At 49.6% G+C, this 23,701-nt stretch overlaps 2 protein-coding genes across 3 annotated transcripts; one reads left to right on the forward strand and one right to left on the reverse strand.

The window, feature by feature from the left end:
* Positions 1 to 2,150: 2,150 nt before the first annotated feature.
* On the reverse strand, positions 2,151 to 13,227 carry EIF3I (eukaryotic translation initiation factor 3 subunit I; the record flags this gene model as incomplete). Its single annotated transcript, XM_084785865.1, is given in 12 exon segments — positions 2,151 to 2,291; positions 2,399 to 2,491; positions 3,177 to 3,250; positions 3,511 to 3,600; positions 3,715 to 3,825; positions 6,464 to 6,591; positions 6,687 to 6,836; positions 9,613 to 9,678; positions 11,087 to 11,174; positions 12,917 to 13,009; positions 13,101 to 13,172; positions 13,174 to 13,227. Coding segments are annotated over 12 exon segments (1,101 nt in total). The 3' UTR covers positions 2,151 to 2,209.
* Positions 13,165 to 23,650, forward strand: TMEM234 (transmembrane protein 234). 2 transcript variants are annotated; one of them, XM_084785869.1, is made up of 5 exons: positions 13,165 to 13,241; positions 13,500 to 13,651; positions 15,407 to 15,473; positions 22,458 to 22,550; positions 22,788 to 23,650. In XM_084785869.1, exons 1-5 carry the CDS (start codon positions 13,178 to 13,180, stop codon positions 22,880 to 22,882), a joined length of 471 nt encoding a protein of 156 aa, XP_084641995.1. In that variant the 5' UTR covers positions 13,165 to 13,177; the 3' UTR covers positions 22,883 to 23,650. The 2 variants fall into 2 exon arrangements, with proteins under 2 accessions (XP_084641995.1, XP_084641996.1); XM_084785870.1 differs by having other exon boundaries at positions 22,791 to 23,650.
* The last annotated feature ends 51 nt before the right edge of the window (positions 23,651 to 23,701 follow it).

Consider the following 23,701-nt stretch of genomic DNA (forward strand, 5'->3'; position numbering starts at 1 on the left):
GCAGAAAATGGCAGATGCCTGCTATCTCAGTGGCCCACTTTTAAAAGATTTATTCATTATGTGTACAGTATTCTGCCTGCCATGTGCCTGCTCACCAGAAGAGGGTACAAGATCTCATTACAGATGGTTGTGAGTCACCATGTGGTTGCTGGGAATTGAACTCAGGACCTACCTCTGCAAGAACAACCAGTGCTCTTAACCTCTGAGCCAGCTCTCCTGCCCTCGATTTTTTTTTTTTAAGTGAATCTTCTCTCCAGTTTCACACTTCTTTTCAACTTCCAAAAACCCAGAAAGCTGGTCCACAGCCTACTCCACTCCCAGCCAGAACTGCACTCCTACCTCAGCAATGATTACAGAGCTTGCAGGGACTGTGGCGATTTGAATTATAGCCCCCAAAGGCTGGTAATTTGAATGCTCTGACACCAGGGATTGGCACTATTTAGAGGACTTGTGTGACTAGGGGTGGGCTTTGAGCTTTCAAAATGCCCATTCCAAGCCCAGCTGTTTTCTTTCCCTGCTGCCTGTTTAAACTACGCCTCCAGCACTGTGTCTGCGTGCTGCCATGCTCCCCACTATGAAGACAATGGACTGACCCTCTGAAACTGTAAGCAAGCCCCAATTAAATGCTTTCTTTTCTAAGAGTTGCTGTGTTCAAGGTGTCTCTTGCCGGCATCGAACACTAAGGGGGGAAGAGAGCTTGCTCTGCACACACAAGGCTCAGGCTCACTCTCTAGGACCACAATTAAATCATTTTTCAGACATGGGTGGCGACACAGACTCCTACCACTTGGAACACAGAGGCAGGTAGCCTGGTCTATACAGTGAGTTCTAGGACAGTAGGGGCTACACAGAGAAACCCTGTCTCAAAACAAACAAGCAAACAAATAAAAAAACACCCAAATATATTTAGGGGCTGCAAAGAGCTTAGTGGCTGAGTATTTTATTTTTGTTTTTTTCAAGACAGGTTTTCTCTGTGTAGCCTTGGCTGTCTTGGAACTTACTCTGTAGACCAGGCTAGCCTTGAACTCACAGAGATCCATTTGCCTCTGCCTCCCAAGTGCTGGGGTTACAGGTGTGTGCCACGCCACCACTGCCTGGCTCAGTTGAGTATTTATTATTCTTGCAGAAGACCTGGGTTTGGTACCCAGCACTCACATGGCAACCCACAACTGTCTGTAACTCCAGTTCCAGGGGATCTGATAATCCTCTCTGGCAAACCCACAGCACATATGTTACAGTGTGTGATATATGCATGTAGGTACAGGAGGGTCAGCGGACAGCTTCCTGGTGAAGCACACAGGCCTATATCCTCCTGGCCTGTATGAGGGTCAAGGGACAGTTTTTGGGTTTTTTGTTGTTTTTTGACACAGGGTTTCACTGTGTAGCTGTGGCTGTCCTGGACCCGCTTTCTAGACCACGCTGGCCTCGAACTCACTGAGATCTGCCTGCCTCTGCCTCCCAAGTGCTGGGGTTAAAAGTGTGAGCCACCACCGCCCAACTAGTAGAGAGTTTTGAAGTGTTGATTCTTTCACTTTGTGGGTCCCAGGATTAAACTCAGGTTACCAGGCTTGTATGGCTACAGGCAGTTGTGAGCTGCCCGACATGGGTGCTGGGAGCTGAGAGCCACCCTTTCTATATCCCCAAACCCTTAGCCACGCGGCTTTTTGTGGAGTCCCAGAACCTGTGCCTATGGTGAGGCAGCCCCAGCTGCTCCCTGGGAGAAGTCTCTCCCTGCTGGGTTTCTTTGCCTTTCTTCCTCTTTAGGCCTTTTTCTCTGCTGGTCCCATCCACCCAAGCCAAATGAGTCAAATAGTGACAGAACAGGAGAGAAATTCTTAGCCCTCAGGCTGAGCCTGAGTCCCACCTTAACACTCACTTCCTTCTTGAAGGTGGTGGAGTGGTTGGTACTAACCCTCCTTTGATGAAGGTGTCTGCAATAAAGGCTAGCCCAGAGCATTGCAGCAGATGCCTGGGGCAGACAGAAGGCCTGAATAATAGTCCTTATTATCAGGAATATATGAATATTTTATAGGAATTATTATATGAATATTAAATGAATTATTACATGAATGGTACTCCTTATTAACAGGGGTGGGGAGTCAGTGATGAGAGAAAACCAGACAGGCTGTGCAAAATGTCCAACAAGTAACTATTTTTAACAAACTAATTTATTTCTCAGCCTCCCTGGTGTGGATGGCGACTCAGCCCCTTAGGCCTCAAACTCAAACTCAAAGTACTGTGGGTCGAAGTAGTGGATGCGGACGTAACCGTCTTCGCCACCGCTGCTGTAGCTGGGAAGAGAAGGAGAGGGGTGGTCAGACGCCGCTGTGGGCGGGGAGCCACACAGGGCAGTGGGCAGAGGCCGGCCACTGAGCCCAGTCCCTCACCGCGGCCGTACCTCTTGCCATCGGGGTGGAAGGCAACGCTGTTGATAGGTCCAAAGTGGCCCTTGACCCTTCCAAACTCTTCCTCAAAAGCCAAGTGGAAGAACCTGGGGAGGGTGGGGAGAGGAGACCCAGTTACTTAAGTGTCCACTTCTTTCCAAAACACATTTAAGGCAGCTTTCTAGAAAATGAAGACTGCTGAGGCAGTGTCCTATGTAACAAAACAGAGGGGAGCATTAGAATAAAGGAAGGAGCAGAGGAAGTGAGGGGAAGACTTGGCCAACACCTGCCTCAGCATACAGCAACCACCAGCCTTCAGGGCTCTGAAGCTTGGTCTTACGTCGCTTACTTAATCTGCACACATTTCTGAGGTGAATATATTATGCCTGCCCAGTAAACAGTCGAGGATCCCGGGGACAGACAAAGACAGTGACACCTAGGCCCTCAGAATTCAAGATCTCTGCTGCTGTTTAGAGTTAGGGTCCCACGTAGCCCAGGTGAGTTAGAGCTGACGGAGGCCAAGGACGACCTTAAAGTCATTCTGCGCCTCTGGAGCGACTGGGACTGTATTACAGGCTTGGGGCCACTGCCCGTTGGTAGTGCCAGCAACACAACGTGGTGTGCTAGGCAGGCACTTTAGCCAGCTGTCTGCCCAGCTGAGTTCATGACCCCATCTGCTACATCCAACATCTGCTGCACGCCCTGCGACCCTTAGCGGTCAAGGAGGCTGGTGTTCATTCTGGAAGGAGTTCGCCGTGTGGTTTCAGCATGGAAGACTGTTCTTCCCTTTACCTGGCCTCGAACTTGCCAATCCTGGTGGAGGTGGTTGTTACGTCCATGGCTTCCTGACCACCTCCCAGCACCACCTAAGGAAAAGAAAGTCCAGTGCAGCCAGGACTGACTGACTTCAGCTCTCTGCTCCCACCCAGAGGGAGGAGCCTCAGCTCAGGGACTGGGCGAGCAGCCATTTAAAGGACCTCCAGCCCAGTTCCCTGAGCTACCCAGTTGATCAGCACTGGAACAACGCTAGGAGTCCCCTCTGCCTGAAACCATTTCCCCCAGCACTGCTGGGCTAGCATCCAGACTCCAGAAGTTTTAGCAGGAAGCCTGAGCCACTTCTTCTTACATGATCATAGTTGGGAGAGAGGGCGGCTGAGTTGACAGGACGCTCTGTTCGGAAAGTCTTCTGATGTTCCAGGCTTGTGGAGTCGAAGAGCTGGAGAGAAGAGAGGGGCAGAAGCCGTGATGGGCACCTCTCCGACCAGGTCAGACTGGTCCAGTGTGCATCACAGGGCAAGCGAGGCTCCACCAGACCCTTACCCAGGCTCACCTTAGCAGTGTTGTCCTTGGATGCGGTGACAAACATGGTCATGTCTCTAGACAGCTGGATGTCGTTGATCTGCCGGGAGTGTTCCTTAACGTTCACCAACACCTCTCCAGACTGGGGGGGGAGAGGAAGAGGAGGGGGAAGAAGAGTTAGACTAACTTGCCAGAGTCCCAGGTCACTACTCCCCAGAAAGGGAGACAAGCTAGACATGACTTTACCCTTCCTTACCTCCTTGACCTAAGCTTGGACCCAACCCCGCCCTGCAAGCCTCATTCTTGGCACCAGGATTGGCTGACCCCAAGCGCTCTATCACTGAGCTGCATGCCCAGATATATTCTTTTATTTAAAAAAAAAAAAAAGGTATGTGTATGGGTGTGTGCCTGCACATACACTTTATGTCAGTGCCTATGGGGGGGGGGGGCAGGGGGGACCACGGACACAGAATCCCCCTGGAATTAGAGTCACAGGTAGTTGTGAGCTGCCTCCTGATGTGGGTGCTAGGAATGGAACTCAGGTCCTCTGCAAGAGTAGCAAGTGTTTTTTTTTTAAAAAAGATTTATTTATTATTATGTATACAGTGTTCTGCCTGCATGTATACCTGCAGGCCAGAAGAGGGCATCAGATCATATTACAGATAGTCATGAGCCACCATGTGGTTGCTGGGAATTGAACTCAGGACCTCTGGAAGAGCAGACAGTGCTCTTAACCACTGAGCCATCTCTCCAGCCTCCTCCACGCCCCCCCCCCCTTTTTTAAATAATTTATTTTTATTTTTTTGGTTTTCGAGACAAGGTTTCTGTGTAGCCTTTGCTGTCCTAGATGCACTTTGTAGACCAGGCTGGCCTTGAACTCACATCAACCCACCTGCCTCTGCCTCCCAAATGCTGGGATTAAAGGAGTGTGCCACCAGGCCCGGCTAGCAAGTATTCTTAACCAATGAGCCATCTCTCTAGGACAGATCTTTTTTGTTTTTTAGTTTTGAAATACAGCCCCACTAAGCTGTCTAAGGTCTGTCCTGAACTCACAGTGTAGCCCAGGCACACCTGAACCTTTGCTTCTTTTTTGAGACAAGTCTCACTACGTGTGCTTGATTGGCCTGGAACGGGCAGTGTAGACCAGACTGACCTCAGACTCAGATTCGCCTGCCTTTGCCTCCAAGGACTGATATTAAAGGTGTGTGTCACCTCAGCTTGCCTCAAGCCTGGAACTTTCTGTCCTCCTGCTTCACTGGTCCCACCTATTACTAGGTCGGTTACAGGTCTACCACCACGCCCACCTGTAAATGCGGTGTTTTCTTTTTCTTTTCATTATCCTCTCTCCTCTAACTATGGTCTTAGACTCTTGTTACCCGGCGATCACTCAAACTTAGCTTCCCAGGTAACTAGGACTACAGTGTACACTCTTCTACTGGACGTCTAGATATCATGTGACTTAAAACTCTATATCCTCCTGTGTACTGCCTAGTTCAGGCCTATTCTCCAAGCTGTAGCTGTAGAGGCTTTTTGTTTTGGTTTTGTTTTTCCCAGACAGGGTTCCACTGTGTAGCCTTGGCAGTCCTAGACTCGCTTTGTAGACCAGGCTGGCCTCGAACTCAGAGATCTGCCCACCTCTGCCTCTTGAGAGCTGGGATTAAAGGTGGGTGCTACCACGCCTGATCTGTAGAGTCCTTCTGAATGGAAAATAAACCATCCACTGCCCAGAGAACCAGATCTGTGCTTTCTGATATTCAGACCTTCAAGCTCTAGTCCAGCCCACTTTTCAGAGGACAGCGTTCATGGGCTTTGACTATACCACTTGCCCTAGGACTGGGAGACTGAACTCAAGGCCTAATGCACGCTAAGCAAGCGCTCTGCCCGTGGGCCATACATGAAACCTTCACTGCTACTATTCCTTCTGCCTATAGAAATCTACCCTTCTAGCTGGAAGATATTTCTATTTTAAACATTTGTTCATTTTTGTTTTGTTTTGTTTTTTATGGTTTTTTGAGACAGGGTTTCTCTGTGTAGCCTTGGCTGTCCTGGACTCACTTTGTGGACCAGGCTGGCCTTGAACTCACAGCGATCCACCTGCCTCTGCCTCCCGAGTGCTGGGATTAAAGGCGTGCGCCACCACGCCCAGCCATTTGTTCATTTTTATTTTATGTATTGTTAAGTATTTTGTCTCTCTGAGTACGTATGCGTGTGCCACATACATGTCTGGTGCTCAAGGAGCCAGAAGGTATCAGAGCCCCTGGAACTGGGGTTCAGGACAGTTGGGGGCGGCCATGTGGGTGCTTGAATCTAGTTCTTCTGCAAGAATAGCTCGTGCCACCCGGCTTGGTGGCACACGCCTGTAATCCCAGCACTCAGGAGGCAGAGGCAGATGGATCACTGTGCGTTCAAGGCCAGCCTGGTCTACAAAGCGAGTCCAGGACAGCCAGGACTACACAGAGAAACCCTGTCTCGAGAAACCAAAAAGAACAGCCGACCATCTTCTCTAAGTGCTGAAAGCTGTACTTGTTTTTCATGACTCCATGTACACATGTACACGCCACCTCCTCTGTGACAGAGGACACTCTGGATTTAACTGAAATCTCTGTTGTGGCATAAACTCAGCCTGACACACGTACTGGCTGTTGATAAGCTGGTGTCTGATTCTCATTGTTTTCCTAGGAGCCTCACATACGGCCTAGCATTCTCTACGGGCTTACTGTGACCACCGTAACATGTCCCGAGTGCCTGGCGACACTTCCCCACATCTCCTGTGTCCTTACCTTGGCGCTGTACTGGTTGAGTTCACCGCTCTCGTGGCCTGCGATGATGCACTCCCCCAGTGGCCCCCACACGGCACTGGTGATCTTGGAATCATTGCACGGGATCTTCATGTAGGGCTCATTGCTGTCTGCGCAGAGCAGCAGAGGTCGGACCCTGGGACCTGAAGCCACACCCTCCCTTTAGCACCGCCCCCCCACCCCCACCCCCCCATCCTGCCCTCACCGATCTGGCTGGGATCCCGGAGGTCAAAGAAGCTCACGAAACACTGGTACCCCATCTGCTTGTCTGTGGAGAACATGATGATGTTGCCTCCGAAGTCAAAGCCACAGGTCCGGACGGCCGAGTTGGTCTTGAGGAGAGCCAGCTGCTTCCCTGGGGACGGGCAGCGTGGTTACTCTGGTCTAATGGGGTCACAGGGAGGACTCACCTACCACGTCTCACAGGGTTCCCTCCCTGATGACTGCAGGCCACCAGTCTCCTCCCCAGTGCTGCTTTCTAGTCCCTTCCTCATGAATCCTGCTGATGTGGCTCTACGCACAGTGGGTTCCAAGATGTCTCCCTCTCAGAGTCTGTTTCTCTTGAGTGTCCCAGCACACAAGCAGCTGCACAGCAATCACTCAGTAGTAAGAATATAATGCCCCCCCCCTCGCTCCCCACGGTCAGTTCCTTACTGCATGGATTTGTTCAAACCCACCAGTCCAAGCCGGGCGGTGGTGGCGCACGCCTTTAATCCCAGCACTCGGGAGGCAGAGGCAGGCGGATCGCTGTGAGTTCGAGGCCAGCCTGGTCTACAAAGCGAGTCCAGGACAGCCAAGGCTACACAGAGAAACCCTGTCTCAAAAAACCAAAACCACCAGTCCACTACTCTTCCCTGCTGATCAAACTCCTCAGGGCTATGTTTTACCAAGTTCTTTGTCTTTTAAGAGCTTAAACTAGACAGGTGGTGGCTGCGCATGCTTTTGATCCCAGCACTCAGGAAGTAGAGGCAGGCGGATCTCTGAGTTTAAGGACAGTCAGGGGTACAAAGAAACTCTGTCTCTAAATATAAATAAGGAAATAAATATTCTGAAGAAAAAACACTAAAACTTATACCTAAACTGGAGAGATGGCTCGGTGACTAAGAGCACTGGATGTTCTTTTTTGTTGTTTTTTTCGGGACAGGGTTTCTGTGTGTAGCCTTGGCTGTCCTGGCCGTGCTTTGTAGACTAGGCTGGCCTTGAACTCAAATCAATCTGCCTGCCTCTACCTCCCAAGTGCTGGGATTAAGCGCCACCATGCCCAGCTGCACTGGCTGTTCTTACAGAGGACCTGGGTTCAATTCCCTGCACCCACAAGCTGCTCTTCAGCTTTCTGGAACTCTGGTCCCAGTACATCTGATGCCTTCTTCTGGCATCCATGGGCAGTGTACACACATGGTACCAAGATGCATGTGAAGGCAAAACAGCCATCTACAAGAAAAATCAAAAAACAAAAACTTGGGATGGAAAACTGGAGTAGCAGTCAGGAGGGCTGGCTACTCTTCCAAAGATGCTGCATTCAATACATGGCGGCTCACAACTGTCTATAACTATAGAGGCATCTGAAGGCCTCTTCTGGTGTGCTGACCAAGGCAGCCAAAACATCCTACACAAAATGCAGAAATCTTAAACTGGTGCTTTTTCTTTTTATGCTTTTCTTTGTTTTGTTTTCTTCAGACAGGGTTTTTCTGTAAAGCCTTGGCTGTCCTGAAGCTTGCTGTTGGCCTCCAACTCACAAAGATGCACCTGTTTTTGCCTCCAGAGTACTGGGATTAAAAGTCTGTGCCATCACTCCCTGGCTTTTTGGTTTATTTGCTGTTTTTCGAGACAGGATTTCTCTATGTAGCCCTGGCTGCCCCAGATTCGCACTCACAGCAATCCACCTGCCTCTGCCTCCCAAGTGCTGAGATTAATGGCGTGCACTACCATGCCAGGCTTTTTTTGTTTGTTTGTTTTGAGACAAGGTGTTAGCCTTAGCTGTCCTGGACTCACTTTGTAGACGAGGCTGGCCTCGAATTCACATTGATCCGCCTGCCTCAGCCTCCCGAGTGCTGGGATTAAAGGCGTGCAGCATCACGCCCAGCTCGCTTGATAGTTTTATATGCATAGATAATATATTGACTACTCTCCTTCCCACAGCTGTCACCACTCTTCTATGTCACCCAGTCTATCTCCTAGGTTCATCACTTTCTAGTCTTGTTCTGTGGCCCATTTAAGTTGACTAGGGCGGTCCGTATGGCCACAGTGGACTGGAGTGTCCACGAGAACCTGCTGGGATCTTCCTTCTTTCCTTACTTAGAGAAATCCACCTGTTTCTGCCCCTGGAGCACTGGGATTAGAAGCATGTGTCCTCCACCGTCCATCTTGAAACTAAGTTTTTTGTTTTTTCAAGACAGGGTTAGCCTTGGCTGTCCTGGAAATTGCTTTGTAGACCAGACTGGCCTTGAACTCAGAGATTCGTCTGCCTTTGCTTCTGAAATGATGAGATTACAGACATGCGCCACCAAGCCAGGATGAAACTAAATTCTTTTTTTCTTTTCTTTTTTTTTTGGGGGGGGGGATGTCTTTCAAGACAAGGTTTCTCTGTGTAGCCTTGGCTGCCCTAGACTCACTTTGTAGACCAGGCTGGCCTCGAACTCACAGCAAGAAACTGAACTTTTAACTTCAACACTCAACGCTTGTCTGGCCTCGGCCTCTTGTTTCATCTACCCCACCCCAAGCTAGCCTACAATTCTCCATTCTCCTGCCTCAGCTCCCCAGTGCTGGGATAGAGGTGTGTGCTATCACACAGCGTGTCCTAGTCTTTTACCTGGAAAATACTTGCTTTGATTCCTGCTGGTGCCAAAGTGAGCAAACACTTTGCCACTCATGAAAGCCCAGCTCACAGGACAGTTCCCTAGATACCTTCCAAGGCCACTCCTCCCCACTCCACGAGGTCCACTGGCTCTTTCTCGCCCTCCTTAAACATGGCTCACTATCAATGTAAAGCCTCTTTTCCCAGCTCAGGCCCCTGCTGTTTTGTTTGTTACCTCTTACGCTCTGGACCGGAAACCATCCGTGAATTTGCTTAGACAGGCACACTGTAGTTGGCAATTTTTTTTGCTGAAAAAGTGAATGACCCCCAGGCTTACCTGTTTCACAGTCCCAGAGACGACAGCTGTTGTCAGCTGAACCAGTAAGGACGTGCTTGGTGTCCCCTGGAAGAGGTGTTAAGAAGCATGACCAGGGCTGGAGAGGTGGCTCAGTGGTTAGGAGCACTGGCTGCTGTTCTAGAGGCCCCAGGATAGATTCCAGTACCCATGTGGTGGCCCGCAACTCCAGCTCTAGGGCATCCAATGCCCTCTTGTGGCATCTAAGGGCACAGGCACACATACATACATGCAGGCAAATCACTCCTAGACACAATAAAATAAAAACAACTAGGGCTGGAGAGCGCGCTCAGTGGGTAAGGTGCTTAGTGTGGAAATAGGAGGACCTTAATTCAGATCCCCAGCACTTACATAAAGACTCAAGTGCATTACCTAGGTGTGGTGGCGCACACCTTTGATCCCAGTACTTGGGAGGCAGAGGCAGGCAGATCTCTGAGTTCGAGGCCAGCCTGGTCTACAGAGAGGAAGTTCATTCCAGCACAGCCAGGGCTATAGAGTGAGACGCTGTCTCAAAAAGGTAAATGAATGAATGAATGAATAAATAAATAAATAAATAAATAAAAGGCAGGAGACCGAAGAGATGGCTCAGTGGACCCAGGTCAGATTCCCAGCACCCACTTGGTGGCTAACAACCACCTGTAACTCCTGTTTTAAGGGCTCTGATGCCTTCTGCTGGCACTGCACACACACGGTACACAGACACATGTGCAGGCAAAACATGCATACAAATAAAACTAAATCTCCCCCTCCTCCTTAGTTTTTCGAGATAGGGTTTCTCTGTGTAGCCCTGGCTGCCCTGGAACTTTCTCTGTAGGCCAGGCTGGCCTCGAACTCAAAAGATTCATCTACCTCTGCCCCACTGAATGCTGGTACTAATGGCACGCGCCACCACTGCCTAGTTATAAAACTAAATCTTTAGGGGGAAAGAAAAGGTTGAAGAATGATTGAAGATTGCCGGTCGTGGTGGCGCATGCCTGTAATCCCAGCACTCGGGAGGCAGAGGCAGGTGGATCCCTGTGAGTTCGAGGCCAGCCTTGTCTACAAAGTGAGTCCAGGACAGCCAAGGCTACACAGAGAAACCCTGTCTTGAAAAACAAACAAACAAAAAAAAAGATTGGTTGAAGACAACGTGATGCCGACTTCTGACCTCCACAACACACACACACACACACACACACACAAACACACACACGTGCGCGCGCGCACACACACACACACACAGGAAAATGACTCAGTCCACCTGAATCCATGTCCTCTTGGAAGCCATCAAAGCATCTCCCAGTTCAGCCCCAAAGAGCCTGGCTCACTTTTACCTCTGAGTGTTCTGACCTTCCCATCCAAAACTCGAAGCACCCGGGAGGAGGGAGTGTTTTTTTTAGACCACTGTAGCATGTCAAACTCCCATCCTCAAAGGCGGCATCTCCAAGATGGGCCTGAGCCACAGCAGGAAGGATACAGTCGGCGTCCACACACCACACAGCTCCAGTATGGCCCATGTAGGTGCCTAGCCTCTCTCCATTCACAGAGTACCACACATTGACGATCTGGAAGAGAAAAATGACAGGACGGGTCACATCCCTGCAAACGCAATAGCTTGTTTTGCCTGACAAACCCTCTGTAGACTCCAGCCAAGCCAAGTCTGAATTTTGCTCATTTATTAGTGGAGAGCTGATTTAAAAAAAAAAAAAAGCCAGGCGTGGTGGTGCACGCCTTTAATCCCAGCGCTCAGGAGGCAGAGGCAGGCGGATCGCTGTGAGTTCGAGGCCAGCCTGGACTACAAAAGCGAGTCTAGGTCAGCCAAGGCTACACAGAGAAACCCTATCTCACAAAAAAAAAAAAAAAAAAAAAAAAAAAAGGACAAGCTCAGGTGGGCACAGTGGCGCACACCTGTAATCCCAGCACTTGCCAAGGCAGAGGCAGGTGGCTGGCTCTCTGTGAGTTTGAAGCCAGGCTGGTCTACAGAGTGACTCCAGGACCACGACCAGCTCCTGGGTTTTCTTCCCTTCCTAAAGGTGAACAGAAGTGGAGTCAGGCCTGCAGTAGCATCCTCATTATCTACTTTTGTTTGGACCCGGCATCTCTCTGAAGAATCGAAGGCCAAGTTGAGTTCCAGTCTAAAAAAAATACCTTGCGTGTCCTGTCCAACAGGGAACAGATGGTAGTAAAGACTGTATGGGCCTCCAGTGCCCCATCACTAGCTCACTGCATGAACTTAAATACAGTGCTTCTTCCCTTGGCTGCTCTTCCGAGGAGCTGGGTTCGATTCCCAGCACCCACACGATGGCTCACAACCATCTGTATCTCCAGTTCTACGGGATCTGATATCCTCCGCCAGCCTTCTCTGGCACCGGGCACACACATGCTGCACAGATATGCAAAGCAGGCAAAACACCCTGTCATTCTACAGATACAGAATATATATATATATATACATGCATTTTAAAAAGACTGGGACGAGCTGTGTGTGGTAGCAGACACGTGTATTCCCAAGACCAAGAGGCTGAGGCAAGAGGATGCAGCAGGTGCAGGCCAGTTTGCAAAGATACCTTACCCCCACCAACAGCTCTCTTCAAAGGGCAGCTTGTGAAGCGCCAATAAAATGCTGTCTACCGAGACTTAAAATGTTAAGTGACTAACATACACCAGGTATGGTGAAAAACTATTTACAAGGATGACTCACTTTGTTGAGGGAGGTACTTAAACTACCCATGTTTTATTAAAAGGGAAAATTGTAGTTTAGAAATCGAAACGTCATGTTCGGAGACACACGGCTAGTAGGTGCAGGAGACCTCAGACTCCTCACCTGTTAACCATCAGTTTACTAACTCCTTACGCAAATGCCTCAAAAAGCAGAACCCAAAGGGACTGTGCACTGAGGACCCTTTATGGCGTTAAGGAACCAACCCCAGGGCTGGTTGGATATAAACCACTCCAGTTTGAACTACAACCCCAAGACCCCCATAATGACACAAGCTCACTGCCATGGACCAACGTTATCCTCTGAGATACCGGTTCTGATTCTTCCCATCCTCGGAGCCATTAGAGTTGACCTCGTCCCCGTCCCTGTCTCCAGTCCCCCTTCCACAGTCTCTAATTTTTCTTCTCCCCAGGTACTCTTTCTTTTCAACCATCAAGTTCTTCCAAGTCTGACGCTAACCTATCCCCGTATGGATGGCTTTCCTTTTTATAGGAATACCTCTCAGGAGGCAAAGCTCGTTCACCCACTGTCCCGGCGGCGCGAACTCGCCCCTCCGGCTGCCCCACCCGCCCGCGCGCGGTAGCTCACAGGGTCTTTGGCCACAGTGAAGAGGAGGTCTCCTTCGCGGTTGTACTTGATCTGCGTGATGGACCGCTCATGGCCCTGCAACAGGATGGGCTTCTGTAGGGACAGAACCGGAGTGTCAGTGCCGTGAACCCCATGCCATGCTGACAGAAGCCCCGGGACCTTGGCGCCCGCGCATGGAACTCACCATCCTTGCGGTGACGCGAGGAGAGAGGCAATGTGAGTAGGACCGGAAAAGGACTAGGGTGACTTCCGGATGCATGCATGGTCTCCGCCTTCTCGCTCCCGGAAGTAGAAGGGCCTGGCGTTTCCATGGCGGCGTCCCTGGGTGGGTAGCCGGCCCCGCCCCTTCACGGATTCAGACTCTGGCTAGAGAGCATCTTTTCTTACTCTCCTGGGACCCCAGAAACCTAAGCTTGTTAAGCCCTGGACCCTGGTCCCTCGGACTCACTTCCGCCGGCCTCCGGGCGGGTCCTCACTACCTATCGCTGCCGGGTGCTCCGCGCGGGAGGGAGATGGAGATGGGTCAACCGGGCTGGAGGAGGCCGGGTCGGGCCCGGGTGATTCTCTGCGCTTTTGCTTTCAGGGCAGGTGCTTGCCCTGGTACTGGTGGCCGCACTGTGGGGAGGCACGCAGCCGCTGCTGAAGCGGGCCTCCTCCGGCCTGCAGCAGGTGCACGAGCAGACATGGGCCCGGCAGCTGTTACAGGAGATGAAGACTCTCTTCTTGAATACTGAGGTACGCTCTCTGGGAGGAGCCGCTGAGCTTTTGATCACTGGTCGGCCAGATGTCCAGCCCACCTCCTACTCACTAGAAGCAGCTCCAGGAAGATTCATTTCTCCTCTGTGAGCCTCAGCTTCATCATCGGTAAAATGGAAATGTTAATGACAGCCTATGTCTAGGACTAATAATAAGAATTGAGCCGGGCGTGGTGGCGCACACCTTTAATCCCAGCACTCGGGAGGCAGAGGCGGGCGGATCGCTGTGAGTTCGAGGCCAGCCTGGGTTACAAAGTGAATCCAGGACAGCCAAGGCTACACAGAGAGACCCTGTCTCGAAAAACCAAAATAATAATAAGAAGAAGAAGGAGAAGGAGAAGGAGAAGAAGAAGAATTGAGGATAGACACGCAAAACACTAGCATTGAGCGTAGTACAGCATATATGTTCAGTCTATGGTTGCTATTTTTTAAATTTTATTTTAGTTTTTTGCTTTGGTTTGTTTTTGTTAATAGTTATATATAGTTAATAACGTTAATAGTTATTGTCACCCTATCAATTATATAACTGTTGTGAGCCTTTGCAGAAGCTTCTCCGGGCTCAGCTTGTCCTAGGGTAGAGCACAGGGCTATCCGTGGCTGCCAGTGTAAACTAGCGAGATACGCAGCACGCTCAGGACTAAGGGGAAGGAGGGAGGAGGGCCATCCAGGCGAAGTACTGTATGAATTGGGAGTACAGAGGTGGAGTTGCAGGACTTGGAAGGGGTGACAGGGCTTACACCTGTGGGGAAGATGGGGCCTTGGCCACGAGGAGGGAGAGGACATTTAGGGCAATAGTGTACACTGAATGTGTTTCTCTCTTTGCCCTAAAGGGTCCTCAAATACACCAGGTTTCCTTGGGCATTTATTTTTTTAAATATTTTATTTAATTTTTAAAATTTTTTTTATTTTTTTATTTTTTATTTTTTGGTTTTTCCAGACAGGGTTTCTCTGTGTAGCCTTGGCTGTCGGGACTCGTTTTGTAGACCAGGCTGGCCTCGAACTTACAGTGATCTCCTGCCTCTGCCTCCCGAGTGCTGGGATTAAAGGCGTGCACCACCACCGCCCGGCTAATATTTTATTTAATTTTTTAATTTTATGTGCATGTGTTGGTATAGGGGTGTCAGATCTCGGAGTTACAGACAGTTGTGAGCTGCCATGTGGGTACTAGGAATTGAACCAGGGTCCTTTGGAAGAGCAGGCAGTGCTCTTAACCACTGAGCCATCTCTCCAGCCCTCCCTGGGCATTTATAACCATCCTTGCCCCCCTGGGGGAAAGGCATATGCTGGAACAGGAGTTCTCAAACTGTGGGTCAAGATCCCAAAGGGGTTGAAAATCAGATATCCTGGGGCTAGAGAGATGGCTCAGTGGTTAAGAGCACTGCCTGCTCTTCCAAAGGACCTGGGTTCAATTCCCAGCACCCACATGGCAATTCACAACTGTCTGTAACTCCAAGATCTGACACCCCTACACCAATGCATATAAATTAAAATAAAATAAAATATTAAAAAAAGAAAATCAGATAGCCTGCATATCAGATATGTATGTTATAATTCATCATAAGAGCAAAGTTAGTTATGGAGTAGCCATGAAAGTAACTTTATGGCTGGCGTCACCACAGCATGAGGAACTGTGTTAAAGGTTCGCATTATTAGGGAGGGTGAGAACCACTGTGCTAGAAGATTAGAGAGGCTGTTGCCTATGTAGCAATCCCTGACAGGTTTCATCTCTTTCCAGTACCTGCTGCCCTTTCTCCTCAACCAGAGTGGCTCCCTTCTCTACTACTTGACCTTGGCCTCAACAGGTAGGTCTCTGGCTTGGACCTCCTCTCCAGGGGCAATAACCTGAAACACTTTGCACCTGCCAGTGAGAGCGAGCACCTGTTTCTGGTCCTTCGCTGGGCCACAGGGCAGTGAGGGGCCTGTGAGTGTGTGGCAGGCACAGTGGCTGGCTTGACAGCCTTGTGCAGCAGTGCAGGGAGGTTCATGTTGCTGTTATTTTGTGAGAAGAGAGAATTCTTTTTTCCTTTTCTTTCTTTTTTTTCCTTTTCTTTTTTCTTTTTTCTTTTTTTTAGACAGGGTTTCTCTGTGTAGCCTTGGCTGTCCTGGACTCGCTTTGTAGACTAGGCTGGCCTCGAACACACAGCGATCTGCCTGCCTCTACCTCCAGAGTGCTGGGATTAAATGTGTGGACCACCACGCCTGGCGGAATTTCCCTTTTTGGTGGTAATATTTCTTTTTGTTTGACAGTTTTAATTTTGGGAGGGGCGAGGAAGGTTGTTTTTTTGAGACAGGGTCTCTCTGTGTGGCTGTGGCTGCCCTGGAACTCACTTGGTAGACCAGGCTGGCCTCTCCGGAGTGCTGGGATTAAAGGCATGTGCTCCACCACCTGGCAGTTTAAATTTTTTTATCAATTTATTTGTGTGTGTGTGTGTGTGTGTGTGTGTGTACACAGAGAATAAGTTTTGGGAGTGGGTTCTTTCACCTTGAGATTCTAGTCATGAAGTCAGATCATCAGTCTTGAAGGCAGGTAGGTATCTTACTTACTGAGCAGTTTCACTGGCCTTTTGGTTTTGAGGCCAAGGCTCGCTGTCTAACTCAGGGTGGCTCCTAGCGTCTGTCTTCCAAGTGATGACAGGTGTTCACCAAATCCACATGGAAGTGATGCTCTGATGCCTTTGATCCCACTGTGCACTGCCTGCCTGGCCTAGAGTAAGCCCCTTATTTGAGCCTTGGTATTTTATCGTGGGCTTCATAGCATTGTGAAGATCAATTCAGTGTATGAGAAGAATCTAGCAAGGTACCTGACATGCAGTAGAGGCTCCAGAAATAAACATCCTTCCTCCTGATGTGCATTCACTGTTCCTACTACATCAGATTACACATTTTATTTAGATTATGACCTTCTGAAACAAGCATGCTTATCCTCATTGAGGAGAAATTGTAACACTGGGCAATTTACTATGCTTGTCCTGAGCCCAATAGCGTGCTAGTGCAAAGGGATTTAAAGGTTCATATTAGCGGTGTGAGCTGGTTTATAACCATGGTGGCTCATGCTTGTAACCCAGCACTCTGAGACTGAAACAGAGAGCCACACGTTCATGGCCATCCTGGGATACTTAGTGAGTTCTAGGCCAACCTGTCCTTTAAAAAAACCAGTAGGGAGCCTGGCAGTGGTGGCGCAAACCTTTAATCCCAGCACTTGTGAGGCAGAGGCTGGTGGATCACTGTGAGTTGGAGACGAGCCTGGTCTACAAAGCGAGTCCAGGACAGCCAGGGCTACACAAAGAAACCAAGTCTTGGGGCGGGGGTGGGTGGTGGTGGTGTGGTGGTGATGTGAGAACCAGCAGGAGACAAAACAAAACAAAACGAAAAAACAAAAAAAAAAATGATTTAATTACTAGGTTTGAGAGCTCCACAGGTTAAGGCACCTACCACCAAGCCTGCTGACCAGAGAGCTAATTCCTGCAACCTGCCCCCTGCTCTCTTGCCTAATGCAGTTCCTTCGGGGAGGACAGCACTTACTATCCCTTGGCTGCCTCTAGCTATATGTGAAGTTTTTAGTATTCTTCCCCCCCCCCTTATTTATTTATTTTTATTTTGAGACAGTTCCTCTGTGAAGCCCTGACTGTCTTGGAACTCACTCTATAGACCAAGCTGGCCTCAAACTCAGATCTGTCTGCCGCTGCCTCCTGAGTGCTGGGACACCACCTGGCTTGCTTATGAAGCTTTTGTCTTTCAGTGTTAGGGATAGAATTCAGGGTGTTAAAATTGGAGCAGCTGGGCTGGAGAGATAGCCCAGTGGTTAAGAGCATTGGCTGCTCTTCCAGAGGTCCTGAGTTCAATTCCCAGCACCCACATGGTGACTCACAACTGTCTGAAACTCCAGTTCCAGAGGATCTGACACTTTCTCACAGACACATATGTAGGCAAGACACCAATGCAAATAAAATAAATAAATTATTTTTTAAAAAATTGGAACAGCCAGCCTGTCATGATGGTGCACGCCTTTAATCCCAGCTCTCAGGAGGCAGAGGCAGGCAGATTGCTGTGAGTTCGAGGCCAGCTTGGTCTACAAATGGAGTCCAGGACAGCCAAGGCTACACAGAGAAACCCTGTCTCGGAAAAAAACAAAAGAATGAAGTCTTTACACTCAAAGAGAATGCAGATTTCAAAGTTATCAGACAGACAGGCACCAGAAGGCACATGAGAAGGCTCATCTCCTGTTGCTAGGTGCTCCCTGGGTGCTCTGTGAACTCTAATGCATTTGCACAGCACAGCAAGAATATTATCACCATTTGCTGTAAAGGAAACAGGCTCAATAAAGTCATACACTGAGAGCTTAAGGTTTGTTTCTTTTTGAGAGAGGCTAAGCTAGGGATGGGTGAGACGGCGTAGCAGGCAAGATGCTCGCTACCATCCTAACAACCTGACTTTGATCTACAGGACCCACATGGAGAGAGCCAACTGCCAAAAGTTGTTTTATGAGCTCAACATATATGCAGGAACACAAACACCTACACACACACACACACACACACACACACACACACACACACACACATGTTTAACGATTGTAGGGGTGCAGAGACATGGCGCAGAGGTTTAGAGCACCTGCTGTTCATTCCCAGCACCCACATGTTGGGTCGCAACTGTCTGTCACTCCTGTTCTACTGACGGAAGCCCTCTTTCCACCTCTGTGACACCAGACACGCACGTGGTACATAAATATCTAGGCATGCAAAACACTCATGAACATGAAATAGTCTAAAGGTTTGGGTTCTTTTTTTGTTTTTGTGTTTTTTGAGACAGGGTTTCTCTCTGTAGCCCTGGCTGTCCTGGACTCACTTTGTAGACCAGGCTGGCCTCGAACTCACAGCAATCTGCCTGCCTCTGCCTCCCAAATGTTGAGATTAAAGGCGAGCGCCACCACACCTGGCTAATTTGGGTTTTATTTTTTGTTTTTTGTTTTTTCTTTTTTAAAAAGATTTATTTATTTGTGTACTTGTGTATATAAGCACTGTATTTACATGTATGACTGCATGACAGAAGAGAACATCAGACAGAAGAGGCACCAGATCTCACTATAGATGGCTGGGAGCCACCATGTGGGTGCTGGGAATTGAACTCAGAACCTCTGAATGAACAGCCAGTGCTCTTAACCACTGAGCCATCTCTCCAGGCCCTATTTTTTGGTTTTTTCGAAATAGGGTTTCTCTCTGTAGACTTGGCTGTCCTGGACTCGATTTGTGGATCAGGCTGGCCTCAAACTCACAGAGATTCACCTGCCTCTGCCTCCCGAGTACTGGGATTACAGGCATGTGCCACTGTGCCCAGCTCTAAAAAAGTTCTTTAAAATGCAGTTTGCTCAACCTCTTATTTTTCTTTTCTTTTTAAATAATTTATTGTTTGTTTGTTTGTTTTTAGAGACAAGGCTTCTCTGTGTGCTCTTGGCTGTCCTGGACTCACTTTATAGTCTAGGCTGGCTTTGAACTCACAGACATCTGCCTCCCTTTGCTTCCCAGAGAGCTGGGATTACAGCATGTGTCACTGGGTCCAGCTTCTTTTTTCTTGAGGCAAGTTTCTCATGTAAACCAGGCTAACCTCAAGCTCATGTTTCCACTTCCTGAGGACTCAGATTATAGGTATATACCAGCATGCCTGGCTGCTCCAATTTTTATTTATTTATTAGATTTCTTTATTTATTATGTATACAATGTTCCCCCTGCCCACCAGAAGAGGGCACTGGATCTCATTAAATATGGTTATGAGCCATCATGTGGTGCTGGGAACTGAACTCAGCACCTCTGGAAGAAGAGTCAGTACTCTTAACCTCTGAGCCATCTCTTCAGCCCTTTTTTTTTTTTGTCTTTCGAGACAGGGTTTCTCTGTGTAGCCCTGGCTCTTTGTAGACCAGGTTTGCCAGTGATCCACCTGCCTCTGCCTCCTGAGTGCTGGGATTAAAGGAGGCTCACCATCATGCCTGGCTGGGTTGTTTTGTTTTTCCAGAGTTTCTATGGGTAGCGTTGGCTGTCCTGGACTTGCTGTGTAGAAGCTGTTGGTTTTTTTAATGCTCTCACTCTGTAACCCAGGCTGGTTTGACTCCTGCTTATCTTCCTGTGTCAGCCTCCTAAGACCTAGGAATACAAGTGTGAGCTGCCACACCTAGCAAGGTCTCATTATGTTATCTAACCAGGCTGGAGAGATGGCTCAGTGGTTAAGAGAACTTATCCTTACAAAGGACCCCAATTCAATTCCCAGCTCACACTGTTCCAGAAGGTTCTGACACTCTCTTCTGATCTCCATATACACAACACATGCATAAAAGTAAAACACTCATACAGACATAAATCTTTAAAGAACGAAAGGAAGAAAACAGCTGGGCTGGGCTCAGCCCTCAGCGTCAGGTGACGAGGCCACAGCCCTGAGGAAGCACTGAACTTGGGGCAGGAAATCTCCTCAGCCCAGAGCCTTGAGTCACTTCTGTGGAAATGAGCTCATTTTCTGTGCTGTTTCTTTTTCTTTCTTTTTTTTTTTTTGTTTTTTGTTTTTTTGTTTTGTTTTTTTGTTTTGTTTTTTTGTTTGTTTTTCGAGACAGGGTTTCCCTGTGTAGCCTTGGCTTTCTTGGACTCGCTTTGTAGACCAGGGTGGCCTTGAACTCACAGCGATCCACCTGCCTCTGCCTCCTGAGTGCTGGGATTAAAGGCGTGCACTACCACGCCCAGCTTCTGTGCTGTTTCTTTGACTCAGTCTTCTTTGTAAGCCTTGCTGGCCAGGATGGTGTTCAGTGTGTAGAGCAGGGTGACCTTGAGCTGGAAACAGTCCCCTTCCCCTGCCTCCTGTGTGCTGGGAGTACACCTGTGCACATGCTACTCGGCATTGTTTTTTGTGTGTATCTGTGTGAACATGTATGAGTGCATGTTCGTGTTTGCATGCATATACATGTACAAGCCAGAGGCTGATGTTAGGTGTCTTTTTGAGTTACTCTCCACTTGAGTGTTTAAGGCAGGGTCCAGAGCTCACTGGTTGTCTGTCCTGGCTGGCCAGCCGCAGGGCTCTATCTCTGGTTGTCTGTCCTGGCTGGCCAGCCCCAGGGCTCTATCTCTGGGTGTCTGTCCTGGCTGGCCAGCCCCAGGGCTCTATCTCTGGGTGTCTGTCCTGGCTGGCCAGCCCCAGGGCTCTATCTCTGGGTGTCTGTCCTGGCTGGCCAGCCCCAGGGCTCTATCTCTGGGTGTCTGTCCTGGCTGGCCAGCCGCAGGGCTCTATCTCTGGTTGTCTGTCCTGGCTGGCCAGCCCCAGGGCTCTATCTCTGGGTGTCTGTCCTGGCTGGCCAGCCGCAGGGCTCTATCACTGGTTGTCTGTCCTGGCTGGCCAGCCCCAGGGCTCTATCTCTGGGTGTCTGTCCTGGCTGGCCAGCCCCAGGGCTCTATCTCTGGTTGTCTGTCCTGGCTGGCCAGCCCCAGGGCTCTATCTCTGGGTGTCTGTCCTGGCTGGCCAGCCCCAGGGCTCTATCTCTGGGTGTCTGTCCTGGCTGGCCAGCCGCAGGGCTCTATCACTGGTTGTCTGTCCTGGCTGGCCAGCCCCAGGGCTCTATCTCTGGGTGTCTGTCCTGGCTGGCCAGCCCCAGGGCTCTATCTCTGGGTGTCTGTCCTGGCTGGCCAGCCCCAGGGCTCTATCTCTGCCACCCCCTATCTCACAATACTTAGGTTACAGATTCGTGCCACTTTGGCCAACTTTTATACAGGTGCTGGGGTGACCCAAACTCAGATCTCCACACTGTCATGGCAGGCACTTTACTCATCATCTCCCTGGTTATACCCCTCCCCCCCACCCCCTTTTTTTTGGAGATGGGGGCGGATCTCCCTGTGTAGCCTTGGCTGTCATGGCATTCAATTTGTAGACCAGGCTGGCCTCAAACTCACAGAGATCTTACTGCCTCTGCCTCCCAAGTGCTGGGATTAAAGGCGTGTGTGACCGTGCCAGGCCCATCTCCCCCCTCCCTTTAAAAAAAAGATTTATTTATTTATTTATTATTATGTATACAGTGTTCTGTCTGCACGTCAGAAGAGGGCACCAGATCTCATTATAGATGGTTATGAGCCACCATGTGGTTGCTGGGAATTGAACTCAAGACTTTTCAAAGTGCACCCAGTGCTCTTAACAACTGAGATGTCTCTCCAGCCCTTATTCCCCCCCCCTTTTTTTTTTGAGACAAGGTTTCTTTGTATAGCCTTGGCTGTCCTAGACTCACTTTGTAGACCAGGCTTGCCTTGGACTCACAGCAATCCTCCTGCCTCTGCCTCCCGAGTGTTGGGATTAAAGGCATGTGCCACCACACCTGGCTATATCTCCCCTTTTTAATAGAGTCTTCCTATGTGGCTCAGGCTGACCTCACGTTTGAGCCCGTCCTGCCGCAGCCTCCTGCCGGCTGGGATTGCAGATATGTTCTCCAGCGTCTGCCTCATGGTACTTAGTTTTGTTCACTTATTATTTCTTCATTCATTTACTTATTTTTGAGACCAAATCTTATTATTTAGCCCCAGCTGTCTTGGAACTCCTAAGGTAGATCAGGCTGGCTTTGAACCCACAGAGACCTGCCTGCCTCTGCCTCCAGAGTGACTGAATGAAAAATGCATGTCACCAAGACTGTCTTGAGTTGCTCTTGTAAAGGTGGTGATGGTGATGGAGAAGGGGACGGAGAGGAGGAAATGTTGCAAGTATTTTGTCCCTAGAAAGGCATTCTTTGCATCTAGGGATTTTTTTTTTCTTTTCTTGTTCTGACTGCCCAGATCTGACCTTAGCTGTGCCCATCTGTAACTCTCTGGCCATCATCTTCACACTGATTGTTGGGAAGGTTCTTGGAGAAGATATTGGTGGAAAACGTAAGTCGCACGGCAGGTGATGGCATTGTGAGCATCTCCCCTGTGTGAGAGAGGAGAGGCCTTCCCTTATCTTGTCCTTTGCTCTGCAACAGCTCCCCTGCCTGATTGTGGCTGTCAGTTTCCTTCCCCTGGGGAATCTGGGGACAGAGGCCGGGTGGGAATCAGGACTAGGCCCATCAATCTTCTTCCTTGGCCGTGCTGACCCCCTGCCCCTTGACGGTGTTTTCTTTACCTCAGAAGCTGTGGCCGGCATGGTGCTCACCGTCGCAGGGATCACACTTTGTATCACAAGCTCAGTGACCAAGACCCAGGGTGAACCATCGGCCTCGTGAGTGGGCCAACCCCAACTTTCAGCTCTACTGTGCTCAGCCGGGCACTGAGGTGCAGGCGAGCCCCCTCAGCCCTCAGCCACACCTACCTCATGGGCCACTAGAAGAACAGCACTGTCCATCATTCCAGGACAGCCAAGGCCACACAGAGAAACCCTGCCTCAAGACAAACAAAGACTACACTGGCAAGATTTTGTAACCGTGGGTGGGTTCAGCTGTTGGGATTTAGCACTGGAACCAGGTATGGTGGTCCCCGACTTTGATCCCAGCACTTGAGAAGCAGAGGCAGACAGATCTCTGTGAGTTCCAGGCCAGCCTGGTCTACAAAGCAAGTTCTAGGACAGCCAGGGCTACACAGAGGAACCCTGTCTCAAACAACAACAAAGGATTTAGCAGCAGAGACTTTACACACAGCCTCAGCAGCCTCCGCCCCAGCAGCCGTTTGGTTTTCCTACTGCTGTCTCAGGCAGCTGCTGTCCAGCCTCTATCCCCTGACCTGCCGGGCTGCTCTAGACTGTCAGAATCTGGCTGCCGTCTCTGAACCAGGAATGTCTGGAAGTCTCCACAGCTCCATGACAGTGCCTTTGGTGGCTGGCGATGGAATTCTGGGAGAGGGGTTACATTAGAATGGCAGATGGAAAAAAACCAAACTAGCTGGCCCTGGGCAAGAAATGCTCAACTGTCCTCAAGTAGACAGCTGTGTGCCGAGCAGCACCTAGCTGAAGCAAACACCTGGCCAGTAGCGGCTTTTAATAAATCTGCAGCAAACAAGCTTAGCGAAGACTATTTTATTGTGATGAGCCTGCTCCTGAACCTAGTCTG

Source organism: Acomys minous (assembly GCF_964271855.1).
Source record: "Acomys minous genome assembly, chromosome: 6".
In the NCBI taxonomy this organism is placed as follows: domain Eukaryota; kingdom Metazoa; phylum Chordata; class Mammalia; order Rodentia; family Muridae; genus Acomys; species Acomys minous.